This window comes from Danio rerio, chromosome 5, assembly GCF_049306965.1.
Source record: "Danio rerio strain Tuebingen ecotype United States chromosome 5, GRCz12tu, whole genome shotgun sequence".
NCBI classification, from domain to species: domain Eukaryota; kingdom Metazoa; phylum Chordata; class Actinopteri; order Cypriniformes; family Danionidae; genus Danio; species Danio rerio.
In genome coordinates, this window is record NC_133180.1 from 16,391,731 (window position 1) to 16,408,986 (window position 17,256).

The 17,256-nt window shown below is 35.9% G+C and overlaps 1 protein-coding gene across 12 annotated transcripts in view; it reads left to right on the top strand.

The window, feature by feature from the left end:
• The window catches only part of srrm4 (serine/arginine repetitive matrix 4), a 763,243-nt gene that overhangs the window by 608,006 nt on the left and 137,981 nt on the right, over positions 1–17,256 (top strand). For 2 of the 12 annotated variants that reach the window (XR_012406131.1, XR_012406136.1), the window contains exon 1: positions 13,515–14,117. The exons of 9 other annotated variants lie outside the window; for them this stretch is intronic. Coding sequence is in view for 1 of the 3 variants with exons in the window: in NM_001423807.1 (NP_001410736.1) it covers positions 13,987–14,117 (131 nt within the window). In the remaining 2 variants the exon portion in view is untranslated. Of the gene's footprint in view, positions 1–13,509; positions 14,118–17,256 lie in introns of those variants that run through there. One more of the 12 variants, NM_001423807.1, reaches the window with a different exon arrangement.

The window sequence follows — 17,256 nt, forward strand, 5'->3', positions numbered from 1 at the left end:
ACTTAAAGGGGCTAATAATTTTGTCCCAGAAATGTTTTTTTTTTAAATTAATAACTGCTTTTATTCTAGCCGAAATAAAACAAATAAAGCTTTCTCCAGAAGAAAACATATTATCAGACATACTGTGAAAATTTCATTGCACTGTTAAAAATCATTTGGGAAATATTTAAAAAAAAGCAAATGAAAATCAAAAGGGGGCTAATAATTCTGACTTCAAGAGATTTGATTGTGATCGCGATACAGAAATAAAATTCACTATTGGGAACAAACGTGTTAAAGTAATAGTAAGTATTTAATGCTGTCACCATGCTGCTGTCATGTCCACTGGTTGTTTTTGTCGCTGAAGCAACAGCAAGGATGACTGGAGGAGAACCGGCTTGATCTGGCCAATAGCAGCAGGACTACAGACTCTGAGGTGCCGTACGGGTCAAACACCAGCAGCGCGATTTAGATTTACTTCTAAAAGGTTTACAGTAAGATTATGTATCAAATACATTTACAAAGTCGAAGACGAAAACGAAAACGGAGGTTTTTGCTACAATTTGAGTTGGTTTCTGTTAGTTTTCTATGTACACAATACAGTTTGAGTCAGTTCTAGTTTTTAAAAAAACTCTCGTTTTAATATCTATTTTAGTTAACGACAATTATTTTACATTTTAGTTTTTGTTTTTTTTGTTGGTTAACTAATAACCCTGGCGCCCACGCCACTGCACAGAGGAACATAAAAACCTACTGCCAGCTAGCATTTCGGAAGTATTATTGCAGAGCAACACAAACGGCTCACAGAAGTATAAATGCATGACTACGCAAGCAGGCGCGCTGGGTCACACCAATCACAGTACGCAGAAGTAAAAATCAGCCTTAAAAGTGTAATTAACTAATTCAGTTTAGAATATTTTACAGTATTACTAAAAGGATTAGTAAAGAATTTGTAAGAGCCATAAATTAATTCTTTTAATATTTATATGTGAAATTAGTAATAATGTAATTAGCCAAAATTTAAACTATTGTTCTCGATAATTTAATATTTAAAATGTCATGCTGTGACAAAGGCGTATCATTGAAGATGGAAGTGAAACAAGCAGGCCCGGATTGGCTAATCGGGAGGACCGGGAGAATTCCCGGTGGGCCGGTCCGTTTTTTTGGCCGCGAGGGCCGGTGTCCCTAGCTTCAGAATCTGTTGCTCTCAGCAGTCACACTTTTTAAATTAATTTATTTATTTTACCAGTCTTCTAATTCATTATTTTACCGTAGCTCTGCTCTGTTTATATATAAGTAGCCTACAAGTTCATGGCAATATAACTTCAACTGTTGTAGTCCAGTGGTTAGCACATTAATTTACGAAGCTGCCGACCGGGGTTTGATTCTCGTCTGTGTATGTTTTTTTTTTTCTCATTTTTATTGTTAAGACATATAATACTGTTAGAGTTGTTGAACATTTGAAGTTCTAAAGCAGCTGTTTTCTTAAAAAAGAATTAGAAACTGAATTGTAAATTACCTTATTTTAATATAGTCAGTCGTGAACTGAGGTGGGCCGGTCTGAGGCTTGAAACTCCAGGGCTGAAAAGCAGTCCCACTCCGGCCCTGGAAACAAGTACAGCTTAATAACGTCAAATATCACAAAGAAATTTGATTTGTGAATGAGCTATAAAGTGTGAACATTTAACATTTACAAATCATAAATCAGCTTATTTAACCAGTGACCTAGAAAAGTTTAATTCTGAATATGAAACATGTCTTAATCATAACATTTATGTGATTAAAATCTATTCAAATGATAAAATCTAAAATATTTGAGTTGGACTGTCAGAGATTTTTAAAAAGTAGCTTTAGGCTTTCGGACCCCACTGTGTAATTTTCCAGAATAATGCTCTTAATCTAATCAGCCTCAGTGCAAAGTCATCCAGTGCCATTCAGACAGACAAAGACACAGAATGAGCTTCAAGACTGCTGGTTCATTAGCTGATTGCCTTTAGCTACAATTTAATTTGTTCACTATGATAAAGATCACTGGTAGACAGGGGATAAGGGCTATTGATTCCACTTGATTTGTCCTTATAGAGCAAGCTTTTAGAAGGGTATACGCACATGTGACTCTGAATCACAGTGAAATGTGCTAATTGAAGAACATGCTAAGGACATTGAGTTGAGTTTTGCCCACACTAATTAAATCATGTGCATAATTAGCATCATCTTATCTAATTTACTGTAAAGTAGTCATGCCATTTTAGAGTGGGTGATATTGTGCGTTTGCATGTATGAATATTACCGTGTTGTGAAGGGGATATTTGCTTATGTTTACATGACACCAAACTGGGTTGCATTTCCCAAAACCATCACTAGCGAACTAAGATTGCAAGATAAAAGTACAAACATACAGTTGAAGTCCAAGTTTTTAGCCTTTCTGTGCTTTTTGTGTTTTATTTTTCAGATATTTTCCAAATGATGTTTAACAGAGCACGGAATTTTTCTATCATATGCTCATTCTGAAAACATACTCCTATATACATTTCTGGAGATTATGTAGCTAGATGTACATATGGCTGCATTTCATCTTTAAAACAAACACTAGGGGGCGGTATGCCGCCTTCGATTTTCACGCTTAACAGATGACTGTTTACTTCTGTATGGATGGCTTCTGCCGTTGTTACCAGTTTGTCCAGTAGCTCACCTGGTACGTCGGAGGACTTAAAGGGTCACGAAACACCAAAACATCTTTTTTTGAGTTGTTGACAGTCGTATATGTGTCCCACACTGCTAAAAACACTATTAGGACACATATTTCACTAAAAAGTGAAAATTGGTTGTTTTTGCGTTATATCAAGCAAATTCGTACTTCCGGTTAGAAACTAATTTTTGAAGCTGCGTCACAGCCATGAGATCTTAGCGTGTATTTCAGAGTGTAGACTGGACGTCTGTACCTGGGAGTGCCATATTACGTCTCTGAGTTTGTTGCATTCATTCATTCATGAGTAAGGCTTGGTTCAAACCAATCAGTGCGCTCCATTATGTATGCTGCAACTTCATTAATATGCATACTAGCTTTCTTAGAATGTACCTGAAACAGTGTTCAGGCGGAGAGACGACACACATCGTGTTGCCAAAAGTTGTGGGAAAAGAATAAGAATTGTTTGGAGATACGAGTCACCAGTGTTGCTTTCTCACTGTGAAGGTTTTGTTTCATTTTCTCTCTATGAGAAGCGCTGCTGGACTCGTGTGGATCAGTGCTCGCGACATGCGGCAGAAATGCGTTTGTTTGGAACATTTTTTACTTGAGCATTTCTTATCAATGGTGAGATCCCGATTTGCTGCTCGTCTCTTTTAAAAAAAAGACGCAGCTTCAGTATGTGCTAATTGTCCAGTCTACAGATTCGGTGTGTGCAATCAGTTCCCTTTCTTTGTTTATTCAGATGGCAAAGTTATAGTTCGTATCGTCAGCAATACTCTTTCAGTGTTTTTAAAGGCAGACCTTAGTCAAATTGATTTCTAAGTTACTTAGTTTACAGTATGTTAATATTACTACAATATTGAAAGATCCGCTGTAAATGCTGCTTTCTGTGTGTAAACACGTGAACACTCTAAGCAAACTTTTGCCGACCGTCGTGTTGAATTTTTGCCTCATTTTGTGACATTTATTTTGGCTAGAATGAAGTACTTGTAGTTTTTATTTTATTATTATTTTTTTAAAATTCATTTTAAGGTCAATATTATTAGTCTTCTTAAGCAATATTTTTTTCGATAGTTTACAGAACAAAGCACTGTTATACAGTAATTTGCCTAATTACCCTAACCTGCCTAATTAACCTAGTTAAGACCTAATGTCACTTTAAGCTGAATTAGTATCTTGAAAAATACATAGTCAAATATTATTTACTGTCTTTATGGCAAAGATAAAATCAGTTGCTAGAAATTAGTTTTGCAGACTTCAACTTTTAGAGATTTATGCTTTAGAAGCCTAATTCCTGGCGGTGTTATGTTGCGAGTTATTCTCCTTGTGCCCTATTCATTTCCAACACTTCATCATACATTCTGAATGATAATGAAAGCTTAGTCTTGCTCACATTTTGTATAGTTTGCTTACAATGATTGTCATTTTGAACACGGCTGTGGCTTGTGAAGAAAGATGCATCTTTTGCCAAAATCTGTAACATTTCTGAAACATGGCAAAACAAAAAATACAAGTTATTGGGTTTAATTAATTAATTCATTCATTCATTTTGTTGTCGTCTTAGTCCCTTTATTAATATGGGGTCGCCACACCGAAATTAACCGCCTGGTTTTAATTCATTCATTCATTCTTTTTCCTTCATCTTAGTCTTATTTAACAAGGGTTGCCACAGCAGATTGAACCGCCAACTTATCCCAAGTGGTGCTCACTGCAGAGCCATTTGGGAAGAGCTGAGCTCCAGCGAGGGGGAGCTTGAGCTATCACTCCTCCTTTCTTGCACTTCTTCTACGAGTGATGTCACTGGGGGTAGGGTTAGGGGTGGGGTTGGTGTACGCATTAAAACAGCTTATAGGAGGAGGAGCGAGAGCTCATGCTCCCCCTCGCTGGTGCTCAGCTCTGATCAAATGGCTCTGCAGCGAGCAGTGTCTCACTTATCCAGCATATGTTTTACACAGCAGATCCCCTTCCAGTTACAACCCGGTACTAGGAAACACACTTTCACATTCACACACCCATACACTACGCCAATTTAGTTTATTCAATTCACCTATAGCGCATGTCTTTGGACTGTGGGGGAAACGGGAGCACCCTGAGGAAACCCAGGGCAACATGGGGAGAACATGCAAACTCCACACAGAAACGCCAACTGACCCAGCCGGGACTCGAACCAGTGACCTTGTTGCTGTGAGGCAACAGTGCTAAACCACTGAGCTACTGTGCTGCCCTGGTTTTAATTTATATTTATAAAAAGTTCCTGTACTGTATGTATATGCAACATTTATGTCCTAAAAATTTATTAAATAAAAACACTTTTGTAAAATATTATTTTTAAAAACAAATTAAATTGTATAAATTGTTGTAAAACCATATGTCTGAATTGTATAGAAAATTGTTCTACATGTTGTTGTGATTTGGTTTTATATTTTATTTACAATAGCAGAAGTAATATGCAATATTCTCAATTGAAACAAGACATTTCATTACTTTTAATAAGTATGAAGGAAAAAGATAGACCAAGGCAAGCAAAAAAGCTAATTGTTTATTATAACTATAACTCGCATAACTTAATTCGTTTATTCTTTTTCTTGTCGGCTTACTGCCTTTATTAATCCAGGGTCACCACAGCGGAATGAACCGCCAACTTATCCAGCATGTTTTTATGCAGCGGATGCCCTTCCAGCAGCAACCCATCTCTGGGAAACATCCACACATACTCATTCACACACACTCGTACACTACGGACAATGTAGCTAACCCAATTCTCCTGTACCGCATTTCTTTGGACTGTGGGGGAAACCGAAGCACCCACGCGAACGCAGGGAGAACATGCAAACTTCACACAGAAACGCCAACTGGGCCGAGGCTCGAACCAGCGACCTACTGCGCTACTGCGTTGCCCTCACTTAACTTATATTGGATAAAATAATAATTATTAAAAAAAATTATCATACAGAGAAAGTGTAATTTTTATATATATATATATATATATATATATATATATATATATATATATATATATATATATATATATATATATATATATATATATGTATATATGTATGTATGTATGTATGTATGTATGTATGTATGTATGTATGTATGTATGTATGTATGTATGTATGTATGTATGTATGTATGTATGTATGTGTATATATATATATATATATATATATATATATATATATATATATATATATATAATGTATTTCATAAAGTGTCTGTTGATTTTATCTAAAGAAGTTGCACTGTAAAAAAAATCCATAAATTAGCAGTTTTCCATTTTTTTCTAATTTTCCCCCATTTATATATAGTTTTAAATATCAGTATGGGACCTTGATCTTTCTTTCAACAACTTTTAACCTTGAAAAGCTCACTTTTTTTTAAATGTGTTTAATAGTTTAAAGTGATATATTGTCTGTGTTGGGGTTGTATGTTACAGTACAAAAACCTTATAATAACTGCCACTACATTTTCTGCTGTTTTACAGACTTAATGCTCTCTATATTAATTTCCTATACATTATATTATTCCAAACTGCTAAATATCAATAAAAGTCACTTTGTTAAACTGTAGAGTTGAATTTTTAGTCGACAGAGCAGAGATCAAGATCTTTTATTGCAATTCACATCCATAAATAAATAAAACACTTGTGAATCCTAAAATACGGAGACTGTTAATTACAGATATTTACAGTGTGCTACTTCACCCCCTTGAGAAGCGTAATTATGGAAGTTTTTTTTTTTTTTGAGGCAAAGTTTAAACTAAACGTGGTTCAAAAAAAGGATCACCGGCAGAGTTTAATAAACACTTGTTTATAAATAACTTATTTCCCAAACGACACATCATAATTTAGTAGTTCAGCCATGAACATTGCACTTCTGTCTTTTGATTTATGACATAAACAATTTGAGAATGTAAAATGAAAATGCAAACACTTGAAAATGGGTATTGACAATTTTTATATTGTTTCTGTGTAAATGAGCAATATCAGATTTGTAGCAGTGCGATATGGCTGTATGTCAGCTCTGGTGGGAGGTGTGCGTTGACTAGAGGCCGCAGGCCGAGTGCCTTAGTGTTCCACCAGTGACGTTATACAGTACAGCTATATTGCAATGCTACGAGTTTGATATTGTGTTTATACAACAGTTTGATGGCATAGTCCTGTATATAAAAAAGAAAATCAAACATAGAGAGTCTAAAAAATCCTTTTGTATTAGGTATTACTTTCTTCCGCAATTCATTCACATCTGCAGCTGATGTCAGAACAGTGGAAACCATTGCTTAAAACCATGTCACTTTTGGAGTTAGTATTTGAATGATTCTCTAGCGTAATGTCTAAAGTTATGACAAAAGAGGTGATTTTGCTCACGTTAACTGCATCAGTTTATAGAGATTTCCCAGTATTTCTCTGTTGGAGTTGGATCGCAATAATTAACCCCAAAAAAGCAATGCAAACCCTACCAGATTACTATGGTATAAATACAGCACTACAACAAACAAAAGAGAGAGATCGACTTAAAATGTCACTTACCTGTTTTATAATGATTTGATCAGCTGTAGTTTGGAATATGAAAAGAAAATGCTGTATTTTTCTCCTTTAAGGACTTATTATGTGGTCTGTCACCGTCTTGTGATGCAACCGTCATTACTTTGCCTTATGACAGGCTGATGCACTGAATTTCCGAAACTATCAATATTTAAAATAGGCAGGCACTATCCATATAAATAAACTGCATAGTTGCGATCTAAACAACTACATTCTCACAACTACATTCTCGACTAAAAGCCTCAAAATACATTATGTTGTCTAACAGCTACAATATTTGTCAAACTGTAGTAAGCTTCTCTGCTTGTTGTGGAGTAATACACAAAGGTGAAGAGGCTGTAAAAGTGCTGTTCTTGCAGAATATCGCGCGGCTATCAGCCAATCAGATTGGAGAACCAGTCAGAATGGTTGGATAAACTGCTATAAATACAATTGTAACCAGAAGTTTACATAGACTCTAAAAAAAGGAACATAACCATTTTTTTAAAAAATGTCTGATGGTAAATCAAACTAAACGGTTACTATTTTAGGTTTGTTAGGATTACCTAAATCATTTACATTTGCTAAATGCCGGAATAAGAGAGATTTATTAATTTATTTATTAATTTATTAATTTCTAGACAGTCAAAAGTTTACATACATTTCCTTGGTATTTTTTAGCTTTGCTTTTAAACTGTATAACTTTGGTCATGTGTTTTGGGTATCCTTCCACAAGCTTCTTACAATAGTTTGCAGGAATTTTGGCCCATTCCTCCTGATAGAAATGGTGTAACTGAGTCAGATTTGTAGGCTGTCTTGCTCGCTCAAGTTTTTTTGAACCCTACCCACAGAGATCAGGGCTTTGTGATGGCCACTCCAAAACATTCACTCTGTTGTCCTTAAATCACATTTTAACTAATTTGGCAGTATGCTTGGGGCCATGGTCCGTTTGGTCCCTTTGTGGCCAAGTTTTAATTTCCAGGCTGATGTCTTGAGATGTTGCTTCAGTATTTCTACATAATGCTCTTTCTTTCACAAAACAACCCTACAACATGATGCTACCACCCCCATACTTCATAGTTGGTATGGTGTTCCTAGGCTTGTAAGCTTTCCCTTTGTCCTCCAAATGCAACACTGGCCATTATGGCCAAACAGTTCAATCTTTGTTCAATCAGACCACAGGACATGTCTCCAAAATTATTCTTTTTTTCCAGTGTAAATTAGCAAACTGTAATCTTTTTTGTTGATTCTGGCTTGTTGATTTTCCCATGTTGCCATAAAAGTAAGCAGTGTCTTTGAGGTTTTCCTTAAATACTGTTCTACAGTTGTGCCTCTAATTAACTCAAATGTTGTCAATTAGCCAATCAGAAACTTCCAAAACCTTGACACCATCATCTGAGCTTTTTCAGAGGCATAATAATTTTATTGTATGTTAACTTTTAATTATCTAGAAATTAATAACAAATTCTCTCATTATTCTGGCATTTAGCAAATGTAAATGATTTAGGTAATCCCAACATACCTAAAATAGTAAACGTTTAGTATGATTTAACAGCAGACATATAAAAAAAAATGGTTGTGTTCCTTTTATTAGTGTATGTACACTTATGGCTTCAACTGTGTACAGACTAAAACTCTGTGTGCAGGCTTAGTGTTTGCTTATAAACTAGCATCTTCAACTATGACCTGAGATGCTTAAGCATTTTAGTCATTTTTGGCATCTGTGAAACTTCTAAAAGTAAAAGCAAAAGAAAACTTTTTTATTATCGTTTTTGTGAAAATACCCTGAGTGTGACATTTTCTGATGCAGCTTCCATTTTTCCTCACAGAAGTCAAATTAAAATGCATATGTTTTTGAATTGCATCGTGCCACACGATTAGTAATGAATAACAGAAGAAACAAAAGAGATGACAGTTACGTCAGGCCATTCTCTCAGCCGTCAGTATAAAGTTATCAAAAGGAATTTGCATTTGGACGATATTTCATGCAGGAATGCACTCAAAGGAAATTAAATATGAATCAACATCTTGCCATGGCAGTTTGTATCCAGAATGATGTTTCATGCTAGTTTGTTTCTGTCAGTGATTTATGTAGCCCTTTCCCCCCTCCTTATGCTCTGCACGGAGCATCCCATCTCTTGACATGTTGACTACTGGAATTAAACAAAAGCTGACGGGATTGAGCAGTTTCCCACAATTCTGTTTCATGTGGTGACAGGAGTACAGCCAGGCTTCTGTGGTAATGGACATGATAGCAGGGAGAAAATAGAGATGCTATGACAGCCAAAAGTGTATGCCTCTTAATATGAGAAAGGAAAATATGAGGAGATGTCATGAGTAATTCTATGAAAAAGCAAACTAACAGCTTTGTTTTTCTAAGGGGACTTGCAATGCATTGGAGCTGTGTTGTATGTGTTTTACATTAAATGAAACATTATTTAATTTACATACTGATGCCAAAATTATTTAAAAAAACTAATAAAGGGGCTAGATTTTTTTTCGCTACATAATGTAGACTACCTGACAAAAGTCTTGTCGCCTATCAAAGATTTAGGAACAACAAATAATAACTTCTAGTTGATCATTTGGGATTAGAAGTGGTTTATATGAAAGGCAAAGGCCTCTAGATTACCCTTATTTTACCTAAATAAAATATGATCATGCCTTTCATATTTAATTCTTTAAGTAGGACAGTAAGTTCTGAATTTGCTTAGACAGAAGTCTTGTCACTTAACAGAGATAATGTACAGTATAGAATATAAAGTCATGGTGCAGTGGAAAAAGAATTAATATTGTGCAAGATTCCCATGAGCTTGAAGGACTGCATCCATACATCTCTGCAATAACTTGAATAACTTATTAATAAAGTCATCTGGAATGGCAAAGAAAGTGTTCCTGCAGGACTCCCAGAGTTCATCAAGAATCTTTGTAATTATCTTTAACGTGTTTCAGTCCTGGAGCACCTTGACCTTCTTTGCTTTCAGGCACTTTGATGGGGAGGCTGAAGTATGAGAAGGAGTGCTATCCTGCTGAAGAATTTGCCCTCTCCTGTGGTTTGTAATGTAATGGGCAGCACAAATGTCTTGATATCTCAGGCTGTTGATGTTACCATCCACTCTGCAGATCTCTCGCACACCCCCATACTGAATGTAACCCCAAACCATGATTTTTCCTTCACCAAACTTGACTGATTTCTGTAAGAGTCCTGGGTCCATGCGGGTTCCAGTAGGTCTTCAGCTGTATTTGTGTTGATTGGGATGCAGTTCAACAGATGATTCATCAGAGAAATCTACTTTCTCCCACTTTTCCAAATGATCATCTAGAAGTAAAGTTATTATTTGTTGTTCTTACAACTGGGATCAACGACAAGACAGGGAGTGTATAGACTAGCTTTGCTTTGAATGGCTTTTAATTGTAAGACAATTGGACTCCACATTTTGTTGAAAAATCTATATCTTAAAGCTTTTAATAGGGTGTCTTCACACTTGGAAGATTTGGTTGGATTAAAAAGGAACTGTGGTGTGGTTGCTCTGTCAGTGCAGTTCATTTGAATTAGTGTGAAAGCTGCTTTTTTGCTTCAAGTAGATATCTTTGGTGTTGTTTTCTATGCACAGTGAAAAAAATTATTCATTGGATTTACTAAATTGTTTAAAGGTAAGTGGTTGGAAACAATTAATATGGGCTGATTTTAACTAACAAACAAACAAATTATATTTAGTAATGATCAACTTAAATTTTTTTTTTGTTTAAATTTAGCCCATATTGTTTGCAACCTTTTGCTACAACTTAATAGTTTGTTTAATCTACTTAAATGTGTAACAACAAACAAGTTGACTTAGTTTCTTGTCCCAGTATGAATCAATTTTGTGGAACCCAGCATTTTTACAGTGTTGTGAGTTTGCCCATTACATTGAACTTACTGTGGGTACACACCGAAGGCAACAAGAGCGTCAAAATTTTGCTCTGGCTACTCTGGCGAAAACGCTGTCTGCCTTTACGGCCCAGGCAGCGAGAGCGTCAAAATTCACTACATTGATCTGGTATTTAAAGCGGGGCCATTTGCAGCATATCAGCAAACCACTCACTGTACAATCCCGCATAGAAATGTGCTGTCTACCATGAAAATGTTGCATGCCTTTAGTCAAATTCATTTAACTATGGAGGACCAAGTTGTTCAGTGTTGTGCGGCTTTGCTCCATTTATCCAGTATGTCCATATTTCTTAAAGGGCACCTAGGTTACACCTTTTTCCAGATTTAATATAAGTCTTTTGTGTCTCCAGAATGTGTCTGTAAAGTTTCAGCTGAAAACACCCATAATATTATTTATTATACCTTTCATAAGTTTCTATTTTAGAGCTCTGACCATTAGCTAGCGGTGTTGGTGTACTGCGCCTTTAAGGCTAGTCCTTCAGGCCCACCGTGTCCACCTGCCTGTCAGTGTGCATTAATCTCCTCTCTCAGCTGCTTCAGAGACAGACAGACATAAAAGAAGCAGATGTCTCATAACGTTTGTGAGTATGAGCATTTAATGCATTTGTTGTGGAGTTGCAATGATGAGTCACACACAATGTCGTTACAAAGTTCACTCTTGATCACATTTGATGATGATTTATGATTCTAGCAAACTGAACAGACCTTTTATTCCTGGTTGCTTTGTGCCATCCTGTCTGTTTGATATGATTATACGCATTACTACGGAGACATGTTAATACGCTGCTATCAATCAATATTGGTGGGCGGGGGGACTGCACTCCTACGTCAAGTTGCGGTCGTTCTGAAAACCACTCCAATTGGTCCACCGTTTTTATGTTGTTCAATTGAGAAAAAAAAAAAAAAGGACCGGGTGTGTTTATATCACCCCAATATCACAATCTATACACTATACATACACATAAGTCTGTCCAAACAGCTTGGAAAAGTAGATTTTTCAAAAAATCTTATTCTTATTCTTATTCTTATTCTTTATTCTAAAGCAGCAATACCATTTTAATTGATTGATTGAAAAAAGATAAACATATATAGTATTAATGCACATCAGTAACTCGCCATTAAGTTTTTTCAATTGTGTCCCTGTAAGAAACATTGTTAATAACTGGATATCTGGTGGCTGCAATATTCAAATCCTTGGGAATAACTGTGGTCGAAACCAAAGTTTATAGGACTGTGTTCTTTGGAATCCTCTCAAGCAGTTGAATACTGTATACTGATAACTTGCCGCCAAACCACGTCATAGCTTATTACCATAAAGTTGACTTGATTTCAGCTCTGCTCTGCTCTGTTGACTTTTCTAAACTCTGCTCTGTTGACTTTTTATGTTTAAAAATGTAACTGCAGTTTAACAAAGTGACATTTATTGACATTGTAGTAGTTTGAAACAATACATTGTTTAAGGAATAATATATAGAGAATTGGGTAATAACTGAGAAAACATGGGTAATTTATTACTGGTTTTGAACAGTAATTTATAAAACAAACCCAGACAATAAATCACTTCAAACTAATAGAAATGTAAATAAAAGACTTTTATTTTCTAACCTTTTTACATCAAATGTTGATGAAGGAGAGATCAAGCTCTCATAATGCAATTTAGCTGGAAGGGCATCTGCTGTGTAAAACATATGCTGCATAGTTAGTGGACCATTCCGCTGTGGCGACCCTTGATGGATCAGAGACTAAGCTGAAGGAAATGAATGAATGAGTAAATAAAATCTAAGAATTCTATATGTTAACATTTTCACTTTCCTAATAGCAATTTAGTGATTTGATTGATTAACGTAGTTTTAATGTTTTAAAATAACCATTAATCTAAGTATAAATCGCAGAGCCCAAACTTTTCACCTGCATTGGCTTTTGACATGGGAATAACAATGAGTAGCACACACGGATACAAAAGCTTATGAGTCGGCCTGTTGCTTTTGTTTGCATTACCATCACCTGTGCGCTCTGCAGGTGCAGGTGGGGTTTCAGTGACAGGTGGTTGTTGTGAGAGGGAGGGGGATGGTTTACTGTGGGGCCCCTGAGGGCTGATGGAGGGGGGAAATGCTTTGCCTCGGAAGTATTGTGCCTGACACATGCTCCGTCTGCTGCCTCCGCGCCGACCCCTGCCTCTTTTGTTATGCTGATTAAGGCAACAGGCGCAGTCTTTTGTCCAAGTCCCAGATCGCGAGAGAGAGAGAGAGAGAGAGAGAGAGAGAGAGAGAGAGCACGAGCAGGGAGGGATGTGCACGCTCCCCGTGACCTGTTAGACCCCCAGTCTTTCCTCTTCTTTAACGTCACAAGGTGTGCGCAACAAAACCCATCCACCATCAGTCGAGCTCTTCACATCGCGACGCGCACGAGCCACCATCAGCCGAGACTGTCACAACTCTTTCGCACAGATATACGCTGACACGGGACTTACGCATCCTCATTTATTTTCTGTCTGGAGTTGATTGGATCATTTAAAACGCGCAAAATAAGGGATTTAGGTCTGCTCTCAAATTGATTTGAAGGCGAGGAGCTCGGAGAGGAATGAAAAGACGACGAGCCGATAAATAGAAGCTCCGGTGCAGATGGGGGGAACGTAAAGAAACGGACTCTCCAATAAAGAAGTTAAAACGGACTCCTTGACTGGAGGAAGACACAAATAAAAGACTCTTGATTTCCTGAAACAATCCGTTGGTTTCAGAACTTGGACAGCTCCCTCGTGGAGCCGCCTACGCACAGCATTAAACAGGCTGTTTAGGATTCGTCGAAACTACTTCAGAAACCCGTTTGGCTCTTTTCGGTTTTCACCAAAACCACATTGAGACCATGGCTGGCGTACTTTTGGGAGAAAAGCAGCTTTTTGAGAAGTTCTGGAAGGGCACGTTTAAAGCTGTGGCGATGCCAAGACCCGAGAGCATCATCGTCGCCAGCATCACCGCGCGGAGAGCCGTCACAAAGTGAGTTGTTCAGCCCTAAGGCGTCTTGTGTCCTTTTTTTGTATAGCACACAATTTTGTTTCAGAACACACTCAAGGCCACTTTAAAAGCTTAAAAAAGACTTGACATTCAAAATATCGACATTTTGCGCTATATAGGCTACAAAACGCCTGAACGTGTACGTTTCTACGATTTGGAAAACTGCCTCTTACTGTCAGTTATCGTTTTGTATTTGTGTTGTTTGTCGTTTCTAGTGCCCTATGAAATCTGTTTATTCCCCTAAATTTCATATCAAAACTCTAGATTGTGTTTTAGTGGATTAGATGAGTTTTAGAAATTAATAATATTTTCTATTTACAGATTCTAACACTAAAATCTATAGGTTTAAGGTTTAACAGCGTTATTAATCCCACCAGGGGCAATTAAATCAGGGCAGTAGTTTCATAATACAACAAACACATAAAGAGACAAATTATGTAAAATGTACACTGTAAAAATGCAGGGTTTCACACAATTCCTTCATGTTGTACCGAGACAAATCAATTAACTTAACAATTGTAAGAGGATTAAACATAAAAAATAGGTTTCTCCTAAAAAAATCTACAGAATTGTGTTGGTTGGTCATTTCAATTTAGATTGAACAAGCAGCACACATATATTTTTTTGTATGTACAGTTTAAGTCAGAATTATTAGCCCCTCTTTGAGTTTTCTTTTCTTTTTTAAATATGTCCCAAATAATGTTTAAAAGAGCAAGGACATTTTCACTGTATGTATGATAATATTTTTTCTTTTGGGAAAATCATATTTGTTTTAATTTGGCTAGAATAAAAGCAGTTATTAATTTTTTGAACACCGTTTTAAGGACAAAAATTATTAGCCTCTTTAAGGTATATATCTTTTCAATACTCTACAGAACAAACTATTATAACTGGCCTAGTTACCCTAACCTGCCTATAGTTAGCCTAATTAACCCAGTTAAGTCTTTAATTGTCACCTTAAGCTGTATAGAATTGTCTTGAAAAACATCTAGTCAAATATTGTTTACTGTCATCTTGGCAAAGTTAAAATAAATTAGTTATTAGAAATGAGTTATTAAAACTATTTTGTTTAGAATGTGTTGAAAAAAATCTTCTCTCCGTTAAACAGAAAATAAGGAAAAATATAAACAGGGAGTCTGATAATTCTGACTTGAACTGTATGTCATTTCTTTCAACCCAAAGTATAGAGTAAAAATGCTCAAGCTCACCAGTTGGGTCAGTTTTTCGGACACCCTTTATTTCAATCTTGCCGTTAATGCACCATCAACTGAAACTTTTTGCTCAATAAACTACTAATCATTTTCTTATAGATAGTAGGTAGGATTATGGATGTAGAATAAAATAAAATTTTATATGTCCTAATAGACAACCAATATATTAATAACATCATTTTTTTAGAAGTGTGTCTATTTTTTTTCCTCAAGTTAGTCACTTTAGTACTGCAAAATAAAACAGGGAAGAAAGACTGTGTCAATCATTTCAAGTTTAAGTTTTAATATTACTAGTAATTATTTGAAAAGGTCATTTGACTACAACAGCAATATACATTTTAGTCAAAATTTGTTGGCGTTAAACCAAATGTTAATTTTAATGGGTTGTCATCAAGATCTATTGATTTCTATGTCAAGTGCAAGTATTTGTTGACGCGTAATTAATTTACACGTGCAAAACCATGTCACTTCTGCAAAATAAAACACGAAAGAACAACTGTATAAATTATTTATTATCTATATAAATTATTATTAATTCAAGTCTTAAGTAATATTACAAGTGTTAATTTGACTGTACAATAGCAATACCATTAGAAAAGTTGACTGTACAATTCTAGTAATCGTTTGAAAAGGTAATTTAACTGTACAATAACAATATATTTCCGTCAAAGTTTGTTGGCATTAAACAAAACATTTATTTTGATAGGTTGTCATGAAGATCCATTAGTTTATGCCAATTGCAAATATTTGTCGACGCATAATTAATTTACACATGCAAAAATGTCACTCTACTCCTGCAAAATTAAACATGGAAGACCAACTGTGTAAACTGTATACATATTATTGTATAATATTATACATATTAATATTTAATAAAAGTATCAAGTATTAATACTACTAGCAATCATTTGAAAAGTTGATTTGATTGTACAGTAGCAATATATTTTGGTCAAGATTTGTTGGTGTTCAACCAAAAATTTATATTAAAGGGTTGTCATAAAGAACCATTAAATTCTGTCAAATGCAAATATTTGTCAAAATAAAATTGATAAAGAATCCATTAATTCGGTCATAAAGATCCATTCATTTCTTTCTGAAATGCAAATATTTGTTGACATGTATTTAATTCACACATGCAAAACATACAGACTTCATATTTAAGTAGACTTCAAAAGTCCACATCAGACTTGAATTACTGTAACAACTTTTAATTTATGCATCCAAACCTGCATTGTAACCGATGTGTAACTCCTCTTTATATATAACTGACATGACTTTTTCCACACTGCGGAAATCATAAGAATCTACTTTTATAACAATGTGTTTTAAATTGCGATCTCAGTAAATTCTTTACCCCCATGCAACTTTCACCCCATTTTCTCGTCACACAAACATCGAGTGTGAATTCTGCCTCTGCTCCTTCATTCATCATTGGCTGTCCTTCACTGGAGGCCAGTCAGTTTCACTTGTGCACACATAAGTGCACAGCAGAGCGAGAGGCTACAACGAGTCCTAATGAATCAAGTCAGAGTAGAGCCCTTCATCATGCCCTTAGGTTAGGACACGAAGATGATCTCAGCGCCTTCTCCTTCACCCATGAATTAGGAGGCATGGCAGCGTGTCGAACCGAGAGAATGATGAAATTGCAAAAGAGAAACCTCAGCCTTGCTTTACGTTTCTTTCTTGCTTTTCTGTTAGTCAGGAGTTAGTCTTACTGCTCATTCATCATTATGGCGATAAGGAGCGCATAACTGATTTGTGATTCACCCTTGTTCCCTCAGTGCATTGGATCATTCTGTGTGCTATACTGTATATATTTAACTTATCATGCATCTCATCTGTAAGCACTTCCTTTTACTTTTATTATTTGTTGAGACACCCGGTGAAAGGGTTTTAAGAAGTGCTGTATT